Source organism: Geospiza fortis, unplaced genomic scaffold, assembly GCF_000277835.1.
Source record: "Geospiza fortis unplaced genomic scaffold, GeoFor_1.0 scaffold361, whole genome shotgun sequence".
NCBI classification, from domain to species: Eukaryota; Metazoa; Chordata; class Aves; order Passeriformes; family Thraupidae; genus Geospiza; species Geospiza fortis.
Window position 1 is genome coordinate 3,516,352 of NW_005054356.1, and position 20,545 is coordinate 3,536,896.

The 20,545-nt window shown below is 46.6% G+C and overlaps 1 protein-coding gene across 1 annotated transcript in view; it reads left to right on the plus strand.

The window, feature by feature from the left end:
* The window catches only part of ATP9A (ATPase phospholipid transporting 9A (putative)), a 40,413-nt gene extending 20,266 nt beyond the window's left edge, over positions 1 to 20,147 (plus strand). Inside the window, exons 14-27 of the mRNA XM_031059089.1 lie at positions 1,281 to 1,442; positions 5,045 to 5,137; positions 6,064 to 6,147; positions 6,903 to 7,073; positions 8,817 to 8,915; positions 9,172 to 9,261; positions 10,099 to 10,243; positions 10,767 to 10,831; positions 11,583 to 11,738; positions 12,090 to 12,154; positions 12,882 to 12,990; positions 14,233 to 14,290; positions 16,140 to 16,343; positions 17,489 to 20,147. Of these exons, the coding sequence (XP_030914949.1) occupies positions 1,281 to 1,442; positions 5,045 to 5,137; positions 6,064 to 6,147; positions 6,903 to 7,073; positions 8,817 to 8,915; positions 9,172 to 9,261; positions 10,099 to 10,243; positions 10,767 to 10,831; positions 11,583 to 11,738; positions 12,090 to 12,154; positions 12,882 to 12,990; positions 14,233 to 14,290; positions 16,140 to 16,343; positions 17,489 to 17,625 (1,638 nt within the window). The 3' untranslated portion in view covers positions 17,626 to 20,147. The remainder of the gene's footprint in view (positions 1 to 1,280; positions 1,443 to 5,044; positions 5,138 to 6,063; positions 6,148 to 6,902; positions 7,074 to 8,816; positions 8,916 to 9,171; positions 9,262 to 10,098; positions 10,244 to 10,766; positions 10,832 to 11,582; positions 11,739 to 12,089; positions 12,155 to 12,881; positions 12,991 to 14,232; positions 14,291 to 16,139; positions 16,344 to 17,488) is intronic.
* Positions 20,148 to 20,545: the final 398 nt, after the last annotated feature.

Below are 20,545 nucleotides of genomic sequence, written 5' to 3' on the forward strand. Positions count from 1 at the left end.
ACTCTTGTGCCTTTGAAAATGTCACTGTAAAACACTTCCAGTATTTCATGTCTGTTTAGGGAAAGTATCCCTTGATCCTTTCTGGGGGCCAGTGATAGATGGGCTCGTGTCAGCTGCTGCTCCATCTGTTACTGCCCAGACAGCTTCTGGAGCTAAATCTCAGCAAGCTCAGGCTGAGATGGATGTGTCAGCTGAGCTGGGCACTCTCAGGGAAGCAAAATAAAGGCTTTGGTCTTCTAGCATGTCTCTGGTTGCAATTGAGTGAAAGCTTGCAGAGAACTCAGTTTTGTAAGTCCTGAAATAGTAGAGGCTGCAATTAAAATGATGCCCACCTCAGATCAGTTAAACCTTGAACAATCTGGGGTTTTTTATGGGTTTGTTTTTTTTGTTTGTTTTTTTAATGTATAGGGAGAAGGGTTCTCTGCTAAGAAGTGTCTGAGCCAGCCTTCAGCTGTCTTGCTGATCACTGCAAAATTGTTGAAATTTGTTGATGAGCTGTTACTGCTGAACACACAGAGAATACCACAGAGCTCATTTTGTTTGGGTTTTTTAAATGTTAATTTTTAATGTGCTACATTAGTGTGTCTGGCTTTGAAATTGTAAATCCAGGGTGAATGTGTTGTTTTGAATTCTTAATTTCATAGACAGCAAGCTGGGACATAGCTCTTTCCAAATTTAAGTGTTTGTAAAGGGGTTTCCCTGATGTGCCCACTAGGTTTGAGCACCCTAAGGCTGGGTGGAGGATTCCAGTGCCTGCCCCTTGCTGAGGGTTGTCCTTTGGAAGGAAATCGTGGAATTATTTAGGTTGGAAAAGCCCTCCCAGCCCATCCAGTCCCAGCTGTGCCCAGTGCCCACCTTGTGCCCAGCCCAGAGCACTCAGTGCCACCTCCAGGAATTCCTGGGACACCTCCAGGGATGGGCACTGCAACCCTCCCTGGGCAGCCCCTGCCAAGGCCTGAGCACCCTTTCCATGGGGAAATTCCTCCTGGTGTCCAGTGGAACATGGCAGTCAAAGGCAGGAGGTGACCACGGACACATGGGCAGTGCCACAGCAGCATCAGACACGGGCTGGCCTGCCCAGAGCCTGCAGGAAGGGTCTGAATTGGGAAAAAGCCATGGAGGAACGCCTGTGTTTGTCAATGGGTGTGTTTGATAGCGCTGCTAATGACTGATGAATTAATGACTGATGAGACATTTATAAATAAATTCTCTGCAGCCACCTGCCAGCCCTCCCCTCGGGAGGTGTGGCAGGAGCCCTCACCGTGCCCTTCTCCTCTCAGGTGGCCCTGGTGCAGTGGACAGAGAGCGTGGGCCTGACCCTGGTGGGCAGAGACCAGTCCTCAGTGCAGCTGAGGAGCCCAGGGGGGCACATCCTCAACTTCACCATCCTGCAGATCTTCCCCTTCACCTACGAGAGCAAGCGCATGGGCATCATCGTGCGGGTAAGGGCTGCCAGAGCCGGGTACCTGGGGACAGCCACACCTGGGGCAGCCGGGGGGGCTCACCTGGGCTGGCCTCCTGCTCAGGGGTGTCACCAGAGCACAGGGGGACAGCCAGCCAGGGCCGGGCTATCAGCAAGGCAATCCACTCCCTCCCTGGGCAGCACCAGGGGAAACACTGGGAAGGCTCTGGAATAGGAACATGTGGCCAAGAGCAGGGATGGCAGGGCAAGGGAGCTGAGAGGCTGAGCTGGTACAAAGTAGTCATTGTGCTATATCTGGGAGTTCAGAGAGCCACAGAGAGGCACATTGAACAGACACTGAGTGCTCCCACAAAAAGCCTTGTGCTGCAGAGGATACCTGCAACAAGTGCAGTGTGTATCCAGTGCAGTGCAGCAAGGGAAAATTCTTCAAATCAATTACTTCTATAATGGAAATTATGTGGAGACTCTGGGCAATCTTTGCCTGACCTAGAATAGAAATACTGTCAATAGAAGGGGGAGGACTAAAGAACCTCCCTCCCCATTGCTTTTATTGCAAGTGCAAGATTTTGATGAAATGCTATTTTATCAAAGGTATAAGAGGTGGACAAACCATCAAAGCCAGGGTGAGCTTCATTAAATTTGGTTTTATGCTCAACAGAAGTGAATGCCCTGAAATTTTCTTATTATGAATGTAAGAGCGCTCCTTTTTCTTTTCCCTTCTTTGATTTGAAGTTTATTCCTTTTAAATTACCTATTATTTATCTTCTCCCCCCACTAGGAATAAAAAGGTTTCTAGTTTGTATTTCTCTGTTTAGATTTTGCCGTTTGTGTTTTAGGCAGAACCAGCAAAACTCCCACTTGTGGTCAGTGGGAGCAACATCAGGCCTAGATCCTGACTGTAAATACCTTTAAAGGAGCATTGGTCCCTCTCTGTGAATTGTCTTTATTTTGTAGCCGTTCAGCTGCTCCAAGCCACTAAAATCAGCTGTGTGTGTGCCCTGTGCAGAATTAGGGTTGAGTAGCAGACCTTGACTGCCTGGGTATTACTTTGCCACATTTCTGTATATTCCAAAATAGTTTCTTCAAGCATGGTTTTAATTTCCATTTAAAAAAAGACATTTATAAATAGATAGTTATTAAGTAAAATTTGCTTTAATTAGACATTTATTTGTGGTTGTGTAGGCACTCCATTTGGTTTGATTCACAGCTTGAAGGGTGTTCACCTTTCAGTGCGTCTCCTAAACTGTGCAGCTTGTTTAAAAAACAGAAGTAGGGGGAGGGAGAGCAGCATGAAGCATCCAGAAGAAAATACCCCCAGGGAGGGAGTTGAAGCTGCACCCAGCACTGCAGTGAGCAGAACCCAAAAGGAAACATCCCTGCTCACCTGCACAGGTATTGCCTGTCCTTACAAACTGCAATTTTCAGGCTCTTGAGAGAATGTGAGAATTTTGCCAGGCTTCCTGCCCAGCCTGGGGACAGAGTGTGAGCAGTTCCTGTGTCCAGCCCAGCAGTGCTGGCCCTGCAGGCAGCATCTCCCTGCACATCCTGCCTGCTGTGCCCCTAGGAAATGATCTCCTTCAACACAGCTTCTAGTAGATAAAGCAACAGTTAATAGTGAAAACAAGTGGCAGATGCTGCCTGCTTTGGGATATTTTTACAATATCTGAGTGTTTCCTTGCACTCAACTGTCATTTCTGTACCTGATTATTTCAGTTCTAAGAAATCCTGTTCTACCCAAGCAGCCTCCTCCCCATAGTGTGCACTGACTTATCTTCCTCTTTGAAGAAGGCCTGTTTGTTTGACCACAATATTTTCCATTCTTCGTTTGCTTTGTTTTTTTCCCTTACCCGTGTGGAATGATCTTTGTTGTAGAGCAGAGATAGTGCTATTGTCATATCTGGAATTGAAAAGGAGCCTTTGAACCGTGGCCAGAGGCAGACCATGGTGGAAAAAGATGCTTCCCCAAAACAATGTAACTGGCAAATCTGTGTGCAGATTTACAGAGTGATCTTGCCATGATCTGAGAACGCACTAACCTCCTCCTGAACTCGGGCAGAGGAAATGACTAATGCAAGGAGATAGCTGATACGGTATTTATATTGGACAAAAAATCTAAACTCTCTTAAGCCAGCTCTGCAGCACGGGAAGTGCAGTCTTTATTCAGCTTCCTACAGAGATGTTGTTAGACACTCTTTAATCAAATAATTTCATAGATAAACCTTTACCTTTGGCTACTGCCAGAAGTGGTGTGTTTTATTTAAACAGGTTCTGGTTGTTTTGGAAGAGTGACACCCGTTTTCCTCTGGGGATGTGGGATGTGTATCACTCTGTGAGGGCTGGATGTTTCAGGACATTGAAAACCACACTTGGGCTCGAGATCTTCCTTGTGAATATCTCTGTGTGCTTGGCAAAGATATTCAGCAAAGGAGCTTCATTATCCTTGGCTACTTCTTCATTTCCTCAGCAAAGACACTTTATTTCTTTGCAGTTTTAGTGTCCACATCAGGTGCTACATTTTGCCAGTTTTTCTTTTTTTTTTTTTTTTTTTTGCTGTGGATTTAAACTCTGTTTTGCCAGTGCCACAGAACCTGGGGCTTTTAACCTATTCATGTGTGAGAACCTCCACCACTAATTTCTGTAATGGTGGAACAGACTGACCCAAATATTAGGTGAGAGAATGAGGTGTCCAGTTTGCTTTTCTTTCATTTTTCTTATTCCTAAAGTTCTTTGGTCCCTTCATTCATAGGTGTTTATTTCAGACCTTCCTGAGCCTTTTGGTTTTGCATTTTAAGTTTGTTTTCCTCCTATCCCTGGTGGCTGTCAAGGTTTACAGAGCAGTTTGTTCCTTACACATAGTTTTGTATCCTTTGAGGAAATTGCCAGGGTTTCCATTAGCTTGTAATACTCAGAGCTGTGGCCTCCTTATGTATCTGCCTGCTTAGAAGGGACCTTTTAATTTGTGGTAATGTAAATATGCTTTGCTTGCAGCCTATAAACTCCTTGTATCAGATAAGTCTAAGCTTTCTGTGGCAAGCATGAGCTTTAATTATGCATATTCCATATGGTGTAACAGAGCAGGTAAATCAGAGTGATTTTCACTCTGCTAAGCTTTGTGCATCTGTCTGTTGTTCAGGTAAGCAGGGAGTCAGGTTTCAAGGTGAGGGCTTGAGGTTATTCTGGAGGCACAGGCACTCAGGCCTGGGAGGGCCTGTCTGTGTGGAGATGCTGATTAAAAAGCTGATCCCCCTTGTCTAAAGCATGAATTCCTGCTGGGAGGAGCTGAGTTGCAATTGGGTAGGCATCTCCTTCTGGCCCCAGAGCAGGAGCTGAGCTGGTGGCCCTTCACTGCCCCAGGGCAGACAGTTCTGTGCCTGCTGTGCTGAGCATTCATGGCTCATGTGGGTAACGCTTGTGGCTTGGCTGTGGGTAGGAACTCTTGGGCTGTATGGTACCTGAAACAAGAATGTATCTGCTCAGTGTACTGACTGAATGCCATCCGTTTAGAAGATAATGTTTGGGTTTTTAATGGAGAGGCATAGCGTATGATGTGGACTATCCTACTCACACCCCCCCAGGTGTGTGAGTGCTGGCCCAGCTGAGAGTGCTGTGTTGTGTCTGCAGGATGAATCCACAGGAGAGATCACGTTCTACATGAAGGGGGCAGACGTGGTGATGGCTGGCATCGTGCAGTACAACGACTGGCTGGAGGAGGAGGTAAGGGAGGGGCTGTGCTGCTCTGCTCCTGCTGCTCTGCTCTGCTCCAGGCCACTGCAGCAGGGCTCAAACATCCAACTCACTGCTGAGATGTCTGCAAGCCAGAAGGTTCTGATCCTGGCAGTTCCTTGCATTAGTCCTCAGCCAGATACACCCACAGGAACAAGTGGCGAGTTCAGTGTAATTAATGTGGAATAAGTCTTGGGAATAAAATGGGTTTGGCTCAAAACTGATTGACACTCACCAAATTTGTCCTGGGCTTGATTCTGTGTTTGGATCTGTTTTAGCCTGAAGGGTCTGATTTCAAAACTACATTTGGCAGCTTTGTGCTGGGGTGTGTTTGTCAGGTTAGCAGTAATGGTGGCACAGAGTTCATGGAATCCCAGAATGGGTTGGGTTGGGAGGGACCTTGAATTTCATCCCATTGCACCCCCTGCATGGACAGGGACACCCGTCCCAGGGTGCTCCAAGCCCTGTCCAGCCTGGCTGGGACACTTGCAGGGATCCAGGGGCATCCTCAAAAGTAGCTTCACTTACTGGTTCTCTGGTGTTCAGAGAAATAATAATAATAACTTGGTCTTATTTTAAAGAGTTTGTTGCCAAAGATATGAAGTCTACAAATCACAGGCTTGTGGCCTTTTACTTAGACACAGAGAAAATCTAATCAGTGGGGTTGGTTTTGCCCCCCTGGTGTAGCAGAGAAGACATTTTTCTTCCTGATCACTGGGCTAGGTCACAAACCACTGTAGCTCCCTTCTTTCCTCTCAAGTTTATCATGCACTTTATCAGATATTGCAGACTCACTGGGGTTGCTCAAATGGGATGGTTATTTTCTTAGCCTGCTATCTTACACTGCCATCTCCACACTGCTGTGCATAAATCATTTCAGTGCAGTTTATGGTTTACAATGTGATCCTTCTTTGCAGTGTGGTAACATGGCTCGGGAAGGCCTCAGGGTTCTTGTCGTGGCCAAGAAGTCTCTGACAGAAGAACAGTACCAAGACTTTGAAGTAAGTTTTTATTTGTTTTTTTTCCTTCATTTTTAAACAAACAATCACTGAAGGGATTCTCACAAAACTCTTGTGATAATGCTGCCTCTCACCTCCCAGCTCTCTGCTAGAATTGTTGTTCTGAAATGTCTTGGTATTCTTTTTATCAAAGTTGCTTTTCAAGTGATAGGTATGAAGTGTTTATCCCAGGAAAGACCCTCCCAAGCAGTTCCTGAATCCTGAATAACCAGAATACAAACCAGGCAGCTCCCTGGCAACAGGGGCTCTACATGTGGGGTTTGGGTCTCTGCTCAGGGTGCTGCCTGGCTCCTCCAGGCAGGCAGAATGGGAAGGGGAACTGTTCAGTTAATGCAGGGATGTGGTGCAGCTGCTGAGGGTTCTGTGGTGCCATTGTTTCTGGAAGTGTTGCCTGTGGTGGCAGAGAGCTGCTGGCAGCTCTGCAGGTGCCCCTCCAGCAGCTGCTGTGCCTCTGTGTGCCCTGTGCTGCCCACCTGGAACTGCCCAGGGACAAAACTGCAACAGCTCCCTGAAGCATGTTCCACCTCGGGCTCACCAGCCCCAGAGGTTCCACCCTGAATCATGGAGTCAGAATTGCCTGGGTTGGAGGGCACCTGAAAGAGGATGTGGTTCCAAGCTGTGCACAGGGACACCTTTCCCTAGAGCAGGTGGAGGGCACAGAGGGAGGCTGACTGCTTCCTCCTGCAGCTGGCCAGCCCTGTGTCCCCAGTCCCAAGCAGGCTGTGCTCTGTCCCCAGGCACGCTACGTCCAGGCCAAGCTGAGTGTCCACGACCGCTCCCTGAAGGTGGCCACGGTCATCGAGAGCCTGGAGATGGAGATGGAGCTGCTGTGTCTCACTGGGGTGGAGGACCAGCTGCAGACAGACGTCAGGCCCACGCTGGAGACGCTGAGGAACGCTGGCATTAAGGTCTGCCTGACCCAGGGCTGCCCCAGCAGGAGCACTGAGACCCTCTGGAGCGCGTGCCACTGTCCCACGGGCAGTACATTCAATGTTGGGGGGCCCTGTGAGGGTTTTAAACATCACTGTGGGAACAGAACGTGCTGCAGGTGGTAAATCTTCACACATGAGTGTGGCACCTCTTGTGCTTTTCATGCCCTCACATGCTCTGGCTCTTCCTGCACTGAAAGGAATTGGGTGGGCACGAGGAGGGTCCAACAGGAGATTTTGGGGCAGTTCTTCCTTCAGGGAGTTGCATGAAACAAGGCAGGTTTGGGGCTGTGTTTGCTTTGTGGTGCATGAACCCCCGTGCTGGGCTTGGAGCTGTGGATATCCACGTTTCAGTAGCCACTAGAGGGGAGTCTGAGCCAAGAGAATCAGGGACTGGATTTTTTTTTCCCAGCTTTCTGGGCATCTGTGACTCCACACCTACAGCCTGAGCTATGCTCAGCAGTGAGGGAGCTGCTGTGGTGCCTGTGTAGGTTCTCTCTCTGAAAAATTTGTCAGGCTTGCAAAAGGAGAAAAAAATGGATTAAACATTCAGATTTGGGTAAGCAAAGTAGGTGAAAGGTCCTGGTTGTGGTTTCTCTGCTTTAAGTTGCAAAGTGAGCAAAAATCTGAAGCCGTGCTGTGAATGCAAAGCAGGGCTGTGTGTTGGGGGCTGAGGTAGGACAGGGAGTTCAGTAGTTGGGATGAGCTTCCAAAAGTGCTTTTTGTTTGGGGCCACCCCTGTAAACAACAGAGATTTCAGCAGAGAGGTGAGACCAGGGGAGTCAGAGCTCCTCAGTGATGTTGGAGTCCTGGCCCAGCACTCCAAAGGGTTTTCCTGCTTCCCTTTCTCCTCACCTTGGCTGGAGCTGGAGTGGAGGTGTGGGAGGTGCTGAGCACCCCTTGCACTGCACTGTTCATCAGGACATTGCATGTGAGGAGTAAATCCAGAGTGGAGGGGGTCTTGCAGTTCATGACCGTCTTGTTAGGATCAAATCTCTTTCCAACCTCAGATTATTTAACAAATGAATGAGTCTTTGTGTGGGGTTTTTTTGTTGATGTTTTGGGATTTTTCTTAAGGTTTTTGTATTTTTCATTAAATATTCTTGGGCAGTGTCTTGAAAGAATAAAAACACCAGTGGAAAAAACCAAACTCACTGTGATATATTTACACTGGAGAAGGAATTCCCAGCCATTGCTGCTGACACTGCTTTCTAACTCCCTCCCCTCACCAGCACAAAATAAAAGGAGCAGTGTAGATTTAAAAAAAAATCTAAAAAAAAACCTCAAGCAAGTTAGTGTGTTCCAGACGTACACATCAGCACTGAGCTAACCCCAGTTGCATCATCCACATTTCAGGCTGGGCCAGGAGGGATCAGGGCCCGGTTGAGAAATGGCCGGGGAGGGACACATTAACACACAAATACACTTTTTTTTAACTTGCATTTCATGGGTTTATCAGCAGAATCTTGAAATATTGCAGGTGGGAAAAATGTTACCCAGAGTTTGTAACTTCCTTTGTGTCTCAGCCTCTGTAAGAGCTTTGCTTTCTTTCGTGTGTGAGAATTTTCTTGCATGTTTTAAAATAGGGGTTTTTTAGAAGAATAGTTTGTACATGTATTTTAACAGTCCTTTTATAAGCCTGAAGGGGCAGGTAGTACTTGCAGAGGTCCTGCAGATGCGGTTGTTAAGCCTCACTTAACACATGAAATGTTTGGATTTCAGGTGTGGATGCTGACAGGGGATAAGCTGGAGACAGCCACGTGTACGGCCAAGAACGCTCATCTGGTGACACGGACACAGGACATCCACATATTCAGACTAGTGAGTAACACCCACAGGCCCTGGCTCAAGGGGCCCAGGCTCTGGGACAGGAGGGCTGTGAGATCACAACTGTTTTCCAGCAGGGTATTTTTATTCCTGTGCCCCAGCTCTCTACCCCGATATTTTGTTTCTGTGACTGCGTGCCCTGACTCAGTGTGCTGCCTGTCCTGGCTGTGTCACTTTTGTTTCCTCTGGGACTCTTTGCTGTTTTCTCACCCCAGTGGTGCACACCTTGCTCAGTTCCATCCTCCCCCAGGTGACAAACCGAGGAGAAGCCCACCTGGAGCTGAACGCCTTCCGCCGCAAGCACGACTGTGCCCTGGTCATCTCGGGGGACTCGCTGGAGGTACTGATGCCTCAAGTTTTAGCTTTCATATTTTCCAGATTCTGCACTGCATAGCATGTAGCTCTGAACTGCATATAAGGTGTTAGCCAGTTCTCCTCACAGCTCAGTCACACAAAACTACCCTTTTCCAGTCCCAGAGCCAATGCAGCTTCAGGCCCAAAAAGTGCAAACAACAGGGAATTGAAGAGAGCAGTCTAGGAGGATGGGACTGCTTAACCTGGAGCTGTGATTGGACAATTAATCCCAATATGGAAATGGACCAAAACTTATAAAAGTGTGTAAACTTGTGACTCAGGGTCCATCTTGGGTCCATCTTGGGTCCATCTTGGGCAGAGCCATGGCCGAACTCTTTTGCTGCCCAAGGCGTGTCCTTTGAAGGCCTTTTAATAAATCTCTACTTTATTAAAGTATTTATTTAAATAGTTTATTTAGCTTATTTATAGTTTAGTTTATTAAATCCCTGCTGTCTAGCCTGTGTTCTAGGTAGCCTCTCAAGGCATCAATAGGGCCAGCCCCATAGCCCAGGCTGGGGAAAGCCTGGTGCCCGCAGAGCAGGTGTAACCCAGGGTCGAACTCTTTTGCTGCCCAAGGCGTGTCCTTTGAAGGCCTTTTAATAAATCTCTACTTTATTAAAGTATTTATTTAAATAGTTTATTTAGCTTATTTATAGTTTAGTTTATTAAATCCCTGCTGTCTAGCCTGTGTTCTAGGTAGCCTCTCAAGGCATCAATAGGGCCAGCCCCATAGCCCTGGCTGGGGAAAGCCTGGTGCCCGCAGAGCAGGTGTAACCCAGGGGTGTGCTGTGTGTAACCCAGGGGTGTGCTGTGTGTAACCCAGGTGTGCCTGAAGTACTACGAGTGCGAGTTCATGGAGCTGGCGTGCCAGTGCCCCGCCGTGGTGTGCTGCCGCTGCGCCCCCACGCAGAAGGCGCAGATCGTGCGGCTGCTGCAGGAGAGGACGGGCAAGCTCACCTGTGCCGTGGGTGAGTCACAGCCAGGGGCAGGCACAGGGGGATGGCAGCTGCCATCTCTTCTCTGAGTGAAGTCTCACTCATCTCACACCCCTGGAGATGGTGATTTAGGGAGCGGTGGTTTTGTGGGGTGATAGAGAAAATGATCGAAATTTGCACGTGGAAATTCAATGCCAAACTCCTCATCACCCTTTCAGGTGGCGTCTTTGCAAAGCAGAGCTTGGACCTGATCAGGTGAAGTGCCACTGTTAATCTGAGCTGTGTTTTAGCATTGGAGATGTAATGGTACCACCTGCTTTCAGCACTGAAGATGTAATGGTGCCACCTGCAACTGAGATACATCAGTCACTGATCTGGGGGTTTATTAAAACAAAACTTAAGAGCTTAAGTTCATGATTTCTCTTTAAAAATCTTGCTTTTGTCGACTGGGTTAAGTGTTTCTTATAATATTCCACTGTGGTGCAGATGACTTTGGTGGGGTTGCAGGTTGCCCCTGTTGCTTAACTCCCAGTTTTGTTTGTGCTCTGCCCTGCAGGTGATGGAGGGAATGATGTTAGCATGATTCAGGAGGCTGACTGTGGTGTTGGAGTTGAAGGAAAGGTGAGATTACCTCATCTTTAATGAGAATTTCTGTGGCCAGTTTTCAGGCAACTCTTAAATGAATCCTCAGATATTTGTGCAAGAAAGGGAACAAGCTCCCACAAGAATCATCATCAGATCAGTAGCCCTATAATGAGAAATAATTTGGCTATAAAGGAGACTACTGTTAAAAGGAGATCAAGTTCATTATTTGGTTCTTGGCAGAATCCCTGAATTTGTTCCCTCATAGTTAGTTTTGGGGGTTTTTGATGCTCCAAGTGCTGGAGTCATAATTACACTGATAAGATATACCCTACATGCACAATTAAAAACTGCTCACATTAGTTTGCAAAACAAACTCTGGGTTGGAGCTCTGATTCCTGCACCTGGGGCTGTGTGGAGCTGCAGGACTGGATTGGCAGCAGCAGACAGACTCTGCTTGCACCGAGCCAAAATTATGTGAACTTTTGAGACTGAGAATTTGTTCAGCACTGACTTGATAGGAGTGTCACGTTAACATGTGTGTTGTGAATCAGAATCCAGAGGTTGCTTAGAATTGGAGGCCAAGGTTCAAATGGGAATTCTCCTCATATTTTTGCTCTTTGCTTAAAACCCACAGTGGAAGGAGAAGTACTGAGACAATGCTCTCCCTCACCTAACATACTGCAAATATTCCTGGAAATTCTGTCAGAGATAACTCAATAATAACACGATATTCTTTGTTTCCAGTGCTGAATGGTCTCACTATGCTTTTCCTTGCCCTTGTCCCCAGGAAGGGAAGCAGGCATCACTGGCAGCTGATTTCTCCATCACTCAGTTCAAGCACCTGGGCCGTTTGCTCATGGTCCATGGAAGGAACAGCTACAAGAGGTCTGCAGCCCTCAGCCAGTTTGTGATCCACAGGAGCCTCTGCATCAGCACCATGCAGGTAAAGGGGCTGCCAGGAGCAGCTTTCCAAAAGAGATGGAGGAGCCAAATCATGAGGGAAAGGTCCTGTGTCTCATTTGGAATGCTGCTATTTCTTCTCCTGAAAATTTTCATGGGTTAGGACTTGAAATTGTTACTTTGAGATGAAAATGCATGAGAAAATTCCTGGTGTTGGACAAACACCAGCAACTGCTCCAAAGGAATAGAAAGGGTTGATGTTCCATTAATCTGTCTTTATTTCAGGAGCTGGGAGAACCTACTGCAAGAATGTTCCAGGTTGAACAGAGTGTATTTTTAAGCTGTTACTTTTACTGCAGTATCTCATTGCCTAAAAAGCTCATTTCTTTTCTAGGCTGTTTTCTCATCAGTGTTTTACTTTGCTTCAGTTCCTCTCTACCAAGGCTTCCTCATCATTGGGTAAGAGCTCACTTTTCACTGGTAATGAGGAGAACCTCTGCACAGTGAACACTTCTGGGCTGATTAACATGCAAGCCATGCACATCTCCACTCTGCTCCAGGAGCTGGGTGTGAGCCTTGTCCCCTTCAGTGCAGACACTTGCAGAAGCCTTTCCAGCAGGATGGTTTGTTGTGTTTGTGAAGCAGCCCATCCTCCAGGAATGTTCCTTTGATCCCAGTAAAAGCAGAGGGACAGCTGTTCTGGGCTGGTGTCTGCACAGCAGTGAGAGGCAGTGCCAGAAGAGAGACAACCCAACCTTGGTTCCTGCCCGAAAACTCTAAAACAGGGCATTGCAACTGTAATCCCAGTATGGCTTCTTATACATTCTAGTACATAGTTTAAAAACCAGCAAATTCATCTCCATTGCCTTCTGATGCAAACAGAATCAGACCTGAGCTCTAGAGCAGACTTTGGGATGGGCACAGGTCAGTCCTTGGCTCCATTAAGAACCCACTGCAATATTTGAACCAGTCACTTGTGTATGAGCATTCCTGATCAAAAGTCACTCAAAAAGCCAATCCTGATGGCTTTTCCCTACCTGCAAAACTCTGGTGTGCTCCACTTGCCAGTTTTTATAATGTGTACATTATTGGGCACTTAGAGAATATGGTATTTCCTTTCTGGAGCATAGCATTTGTTTGCTCCTCTCTACCTGAGATATTTACTGGTTTCCTGCCTTCTTCCCAGGTACTCCACAATTTACACCATGTTTCCTGTGTTTTCTCTTGTCCTGGACAAGGATGTGAAATCTGAAGTTGCAATGTTGTATCCAGAGCTCTACAAAGATCTTCTTAAGGTGTGTGAGACTCTTGTTTGTGTGTTTTGCTTGAAGGCAAGATCCTCATCTTGATTTGAAACTGTAAATGTGTAAAGTCAAATATATTGCCAGGAGATCCAGAACTTTATCAGGCATTTTCAGGCAAAATTCTGTTAAAGTCAAATTTGAATCCACAGATAGAACCAGAATTTCTGGCAGTTGTTTATTGAATGCTGCATGAAATGCAATTTATTAAAAACGTCTGGGCAAGTAGAAGTTCCTTTCTGTGGGAAATTCTGGGGACTTAATATTACCAATTTGTTCCATAATAAAGGGAAAAGAGAAATTGTTGGGGATTTGGCACTGTCCTGAAGCCAGAAAAGGGAAGAGGGGAAGGGATATGCTCATTTGATGGAGGCAGGGGGTTATCTCAGAGTTTCTTCAGTAGAAATTTGACTGGAGCATTGTCTAAAGGTTTGCCTGCTGTGCCATTTTTGTAGCTTTAGCATCTATGCCAGGTCCTTCTCCTTAAACAAAGAAAACTTTATTTTATGTTTACCATAGAAATATGAGGAAGGTAGATCTTGTTTTAAGCTCCTTTTAATTTTTTTTCTTCCTCCCTGGAAAATGTTTTGAATAACTGGGGTATGCAGCCTGGGAACATCTTTCTTAGTTGGAGGAAAGGGTGGACTGAGTCTTCCCCAGCTCCTTTCCCTCAAGAATTGCTGTTAAACAGATACTCTGAGAAGCACAGGCTGTTTTTCCAGAGCCTCAATAAGTCTCCATCTGGTTTCACTTGGATGTTGTCTCTTATGTCATAAACCACTAATTCTTCAACCATCCTTAGGCCTGGTCTAAACATAGGGGGTTTTGTGCTGGTATAGCTGTGTTGGCTGGAGATGGTTTTTTAAAATCTATCTGCCTTCAATATGAGGGTGATTTGTGTGTGTCTAGAAATACAGTATTAATGTATTCACATTGATGTGTGTGCACACATCTTCTATTTCATGGTGATTAAACTCCTGAGGCATCTTTGCACTGAATTAATTGTGTGTGCACTGAGGGCCAGGTTGTGCTGGGGAGCCCTGAGCTTCCACAGCCCCTCCATGCACCCAGAAAAATGAGAATAAACGGGCACTACCTCAGCGTTGCTTGATTTGTTTTATTTTCTTTTTTTTCCAAAGCACTTCCAGTTCTCTTATTGATTTCTAAGTTGATCAATAAGTGAATTTTCATAAAAGAAAACCCCAATGGAGCTTTGTCTTTTTTTTCCCCACCCAGGGACGACCGTTGTCATACAAAACGTTTTTAATCTGGGTCTTGATAAGCATTTATCAAGGTAAGAAATCAACTTCTGCTTGTGCCTTTAGATGTTGTAGTGTGTGTGGCTATCGAAGTTTTGGTATTGCAGAAGTTAAGTAAGGCATGAAATGAATTTCCCAAAGCATCCTTGTGGTGATGAATATATATTTTTTTGTCTCGGAAAATGTCGGTAGCGTTACCAAAGGAAAAAATTATCTAAACCCAAATATTGGCAGTAATTGGTCAATGCTGTGGTGTAGAATTCAAACCATTGTGCCTCTTCCCATCAGAGCCATCCACTGTCACTCTGTGCAAGTTCCTTGCAGTGCTGTAGTTACCCCTCTGTAAAGCAGAGCTCATTACTCTCCCTCTCCTTATTTGGGAAAAGTTCTCCAATCTATGGATTTTGCAGGTTTTTGTCAACATGGAAAGTGCAGCATCTGTAGCCTTCTGTATTTTATCCAGAAATGGAAGTGGCAGGAGTTCTGGTGGCTTCACTGGTATCTGTGATTCAGGGTCACAGTCGAGCTCACGTTCTTATCATATCTCATATACTCTAATTAGGCTGCTAAAGCAATTAAGTAAATGTCTTAATTAAAATGCATTTTCAACAGTGGATGTAGTAATTTGGGTATGTATCTAAGGAGGTATTTTCTTTCATTTTGTCTTTTTCTAAAATCAAGGACCCTCAAATTCAAATGGTCTCTATAGGTATTAATCAGGGAGTTGTAGAAAACAGGTCAATAATGTGGAGCTAAAAGCTGAAGTGGCAAAATTCCCTGTTTTCTCTTTATCAACAAGAGTGAGAATAAGGGGTCAAAATAATCAGGTAATTTTTACAGATTTAAATAATGTTGCCATCCTCAGCAGGGAGTGAATCTAGGAGTGTAAAATCTCCATTAGCTTTATTTTCTGAAATCTATCACAGGCATCCTACAACAGGGATCAAGGGCTTGGGATGCTGAGTAACACAATGGCAAAGCCAAGGCATTGAGAGAACACTCCCAAGTGGTGGAAGGCTGCAGCCAGAGGGTGATGCACGGGGGGAAAGATTGCTCCTTGAGCTAAGAGCCCTCTCTGGTTACAGGGTTTGGTTAAAGTGACTTCACCAGTGCTGTGCTCAAGAACCAGCAAACAGCAGCCAAACAACGGGGCCAGTTGCTAGCAGAGATGAGCCCAACCAAACCTTTAGCAGCCCGAAAGTTTGGAAAGTTCACAGCTGGGTTTGAACTCTGTGGCTGGAGCTGGGTTCCCTCGCAGGTTTTCCCTTCCGGAGGCGCCCGAGTGATGGATGTTGGTGTGGATTACTCATGCTGCTCACATGAGTTATTTGTGCAGGTGGCCTGGACAGCCCTGGCCAGGCAGCATAGGAGCACAAACAATGCCTCGTTAGCGGGGCTTTAATGGGATTCTCTTAGGGGGAGGTGTAAAGGGGAGAGATCTCAGCTCAGGCAGTGCAAATTGAGCCTCACTTGTATCCACTGAGCTTTTCAACACTTGGCTGCCTCTTGGCATGAGGCAGTGTGGTAGGATATAGAATTTTATATCTTTTAGCTTCTGAGCAGTGACCAAGTGCTTTTGTGGGAGGATAGGGTTTCACGATGTTAGAGATCTCCAGTTGCCAAAACAGCATGTATTAATTTCCTATCTCCATGTGTCTATGAACATGATAGACTGTCAGAAAACTTTGGGTACCTCTGCTGTAACTTTTCCCTGCCTTCTCATCAGTTCTGTCTCCTAAATAGTAACTGATTCGTTGTCGTTACATTCATCAGGTTTCATGAAAAACAGCCTCAAGATAGGATTGTTTCAGCCTTTCCAAGACCTAGCTGTGGGTTTGAGAGCTGAGCCTGGTGTTTGACTGAAACAGTTCCATTCCCTTGCAGGTAGCATCATCATGTATGGAGCACTCCTCCTCTTTGAATCCGAATTTGTGCACATTGTTGCCATTTCCTTCACGTCCCTGATCCTCACTGAGCTGCTGATGGTGGCACTGACAATCCAGACGTGGCACTGGCTGATGATCGTGGCCGAGCTGCTCAGCCTCTCCTGCTACATCGCTTCCCTGGTCTTCTTGCACGAGTTTATTGGTGAGGTTTCATGCTCTCCTCCACTCAGTTCATGGCCTGGATGGTAACAGGACTGAGCTGAGCAAAAGGCTCTTGGTGGGGCCAACAGCAGGCACAGTGACAGTGGTGCCACAGTAAGCTCTGTGGGATTTGAAGGCATTTGGAAGATATTTTATAGTTTCTTCCCACAGCAAAATGCTAGAGAAGGTAAAGGTGGTCAGTAGAGTGTGCTACCCAGTGAATCTTATTCATTCTTTGAGCTCCAGCACGTGTCAGCTGTCTCATGTAGCAGTGACTTTTATTTCCATAAGGGAATTTGAGATGGAAGGTTGAAGTCTCTGGCTGTTGGATTGAAAGATTTGGTCTTTTCAACTGGGGGAAGGAGCTGCCTCCTAAAACTTACCTTATTTTATCTGTTCACTGGGACCATTCTCTTACGGATTTGGTTGTTGGTGTTTTAGTTGCCTGAAGCAGAACTAATCCTATTCCCTGGCTAGAGGAAAAAGGGTGAGGAGTTCCAGATTCCCCCAGTAACTGTCGAGTTGCCAATATCAGACCCATGGGCTTGTTCAGTGTTCATTCAGGAGCCACAAGATGTCACTGCTTCTTCCATAAAGCTCTTTCCTAACTGAGGACAACATGCATAACTTCCCCCTGGCTGGATCTGTCTCTTGCATGGGGTTATACCAGTTCCATTTTGAGCAATGCTTTACCTCTCTTTGTAAAGGTTCCGAGGTGTTTTGGGTCAGGAGCTGTTTGCTGGGCCCAGCCAAGCAGCAGGGGCAGCTCCCAGAGTGGGGGGACACGCAGTGCTTGGCAGTGCCAGGGGGATGTCCCTGTTCCAGGTGGGGTTTGGGAGGGCAGTTACCTATGAGAGCCACATTCCTTACACCCCACGGCTCAGCACAACTCTGCATCTTCTGGGGAAGAGAAAGGCAGAGGAGTGAGGAGCCAGGTATCATATGAGCTTTGATCTTGGAGGTGGGGCAGCTTTAAGAATTGTAAAATTATAGAATGGCCTAGGTTGGAAGGGAGCTTAAAGATAATCTAGTTCCAACCCCGTGCCATGGGCAGAAGGAAGCAGTGGGGGATTGAGCTGCATTTCTGCACCCCTTCCCAGAAGGTTCTCCCCGTGGTTTTGACTCCGTGCTCATTTCTCCACACAGATGTTTACTTCATTGCCACCTTGTCGTTCCTGTGGAAGGTCACTGTCATCACCCTGGTGAGCTGCCTGCCCCTCTACGTCCTCAAGTACCTGAGACGGAGATTTTCTCCCCCCAGCTACTCGAAGCTCACGTCCTAGGGCTGCTGCTGGCACACAGAGACAGGCATTGCCCAGGGCCCCGAGACAGCCCCAGCTGCTCCTCAATGAACAGTCCTGTCCCTGCCTCAGGGCCCCGTGGTGATCTCTGGTACCTGCTGCTGTGGTGAGGCGCTTATAGACTGCCCTGGATGGGACTCTAACACCACAAGGGACTGTTTGGAGGGTGGAGGCTCTGAGATCATCCAGTTCTTGGCACTTTTGTTCTACTTAACTGGGGTCAAATGCATGGAACTGCGATGGCAATGGGTTTCTCTTGCATGGTTCAAAGTCTGTGGAAGCTGCTACCTGACCTTGGGATTTACATTTGACAATTTGAAGTGAACTTTTTAAGTGTCTACGCTGTCCTTTGCATTGTGTTACCTTTTGTTAAGTTAATGTTATTCGTCTTTTTGATTCGAGTAGTTACATTCTTTTTACATCTTGGAAATCCCTTAATGTAGGTGATGCACTACACTGCTGACAGCTGATTCCTGATTTATGGCATGTTGTTTCCATAATGGGGCTCCAGCCTGTCGGATCTACACACACTGGAGAATCTGAGTGTGTCTGAGATTTTCCTTCCATTGAAATGTGGTCACCCCAGTGATTTTGGAGGTATCCAGCCATTGATAAAGACAGAAAAGCGGTAGCTCAAAATGAGAAAATTCAGTTTTGTTTAGCTTTTGTGCTTCCTGTTAAAAGGGGCAGTGACATAATAGTTTCACTCTGTATTTATTTGTGTAGGAGAAAATTATCTAAACTAAAGCAAATCCTCTTTGGAACAGAACTTTGCAGTTGATCATCCTTGAAATGTGTCGACAACGTGAGAAGAGTCTCGTACTGTTCTGCAGACAATGTGGCAGACGTGTCTTGAATCCTTGGAGACTGAAAGGAGAGGTCACAGAGCTGCTACTCCTCACAGCTCCACGAAATCTGTTTCCTGTTAGTGTGAAACTTTGAGGATGAGCTGCAAATAAGCAGAGGCACTCCTAGGTGGATGTTTTAATGACATGCTCCCTGCAGAGAGGCAGTTTTTGGAGCCTTGCACTTGCTTGGCTCTAGAAATCAAACCTGAATCACAAGAGTGGGTTCATACAAAGGCATTAGGCTGAGTGCAGAGCAAATTTATGTGTTTTTCATTCTCAAAAATTAAACTCAGTGAGTTCTGTCATTATTATAATTATTTAGTCCACATGATAATCTCATGAGGAGAGCCACGCGTACTTGGGCTTCTCAGTAGAAGGACAGAGACTTACAGGGACCTTTTAGAGCTGGGTGGGTGCATCAAGCACGGATGGGCTTTTGGAGGCAGCCATCCTTGTCTGAGGCCCTTCAGTCTGTGCTAAATTAGCTGCTTGCTGTCTTCTTCCCACATCAGAGAAACCACGGCTGGAGCTGGCACTGCTTGGGACCCTTGTTCCTTAGCTGCCCAGGGGGGAAGAGCCCAGGGCCTGAGCTCCTGTCCCAGAGCAGGGCCTGAGCTCCTGTCCCAAGGCAGAACCAGGCTCCCTTCTGGCAGTTGGGCTCACAGCCTCCTGTGAATTAATTAATGCCTTTTTGCCAGAAAGGTCCTTAACCTGTCTTCATCATGACTGGGTAGCATTGGCCATGCCACTGCTCTGGAGTCCCCAGACAGCTTTTCACAGAATCATGGAATGGTTTGGGTTGGAAGGGACCTTAAAGGCCATCCAGTGCCAGCCCTGCCATGGCAGGGACACCTCCCACTGTCCCAGGGACACCTCCCACTGTCCCAGGTGCTCCCAGCCCTGTCCAGCCTGGCCTTGGGCACTGCCAGGGATCCAGGGGCAGCCCCAGCTGCTCTGGGCACCTGTGCCAGGGCCTGCCCACCCTCCCAGAATTTCTTCTCAATATGCCATCCAGTTTGCTTTCATTAGTTGAAGTACAAGAACCAAGAATTCCTCTTGGCCCCAGGTGGTGACTGAGCAGCCCAGTCCCCCTGGGCTCTGGTGCCCAGCCCTGCCCCTCTCCTGTGTCTTGGTAGCTCAAGGTCCTGCAACAGCAACAGTGCCAAGCTACTGTGTGTAAATATTTGAGACATATAAATGGTAGAATTCACCATTTCCTCAAGTCAATACAGTTTACACTGAGTGGACCATATTTGCAAACTATTAGCTTACACCAAGAAAGGGAGTGAACTGTGATTTCATTTGTATTTATTGAATCATAAGTTTTGTAGCATATTTAGTAGAGTTGATAGTGATCTAGAGCTGTGTTTTGGGGTGTGGATTATGTTCTTTGCAGTTTGTGTTTTTGCACAAGGTAGTAAATCCAGAAGTCATTTCTGCCTGGATATATACTACATTTTCAAAGCAGTCAGAGACTAAAACTGCCATCTAACAAACAGCAGGAAAGAGGAACACTTCTGTTTTTCAAGTTTAGCACTTTATGTTTGCAACCCATTTCTCCTAAGTTATTTAAAAATGTTTTTAAAAGCAAAATTTAATACACATGTTCCTATTTACTGTACATTAAAATAAATGGATTCTCTGCTGGAAATTTCATCTTTTCCTCTAGTATGCTCATAATTTGTACTTTTGGGGAGTGAAGCATTGTTTTCTTCTTCTGTGCAGTATCTTGTTCGTGGCCTTAGTGTTCTTCCTGTTCCTTTCTCTGTGGGTTATGTGCTGTACAGTTCATGTGTGACCTGTGTGCTTTGGGGCTGCTCCAGGGCATGCCCCTGTGGAGTCTCACTGTGCTCCTGCTGCCCGTGGCTGCCAGCACGCCGTGCTGAGCTGCTGCAGGGTGAGGTTTTGTGGCACACTGCAGCAATTCCAGGTGTGTCACACCCTCTCTATCCCCTCACCTCTGGATTTCTCTCCTCTGCAGAGCTTGTCCTGTTCACCTGTGCGAACATTTGTTCAGCTCAGCTCGTGGGGCAGTGCACACCCAACATTCTGTG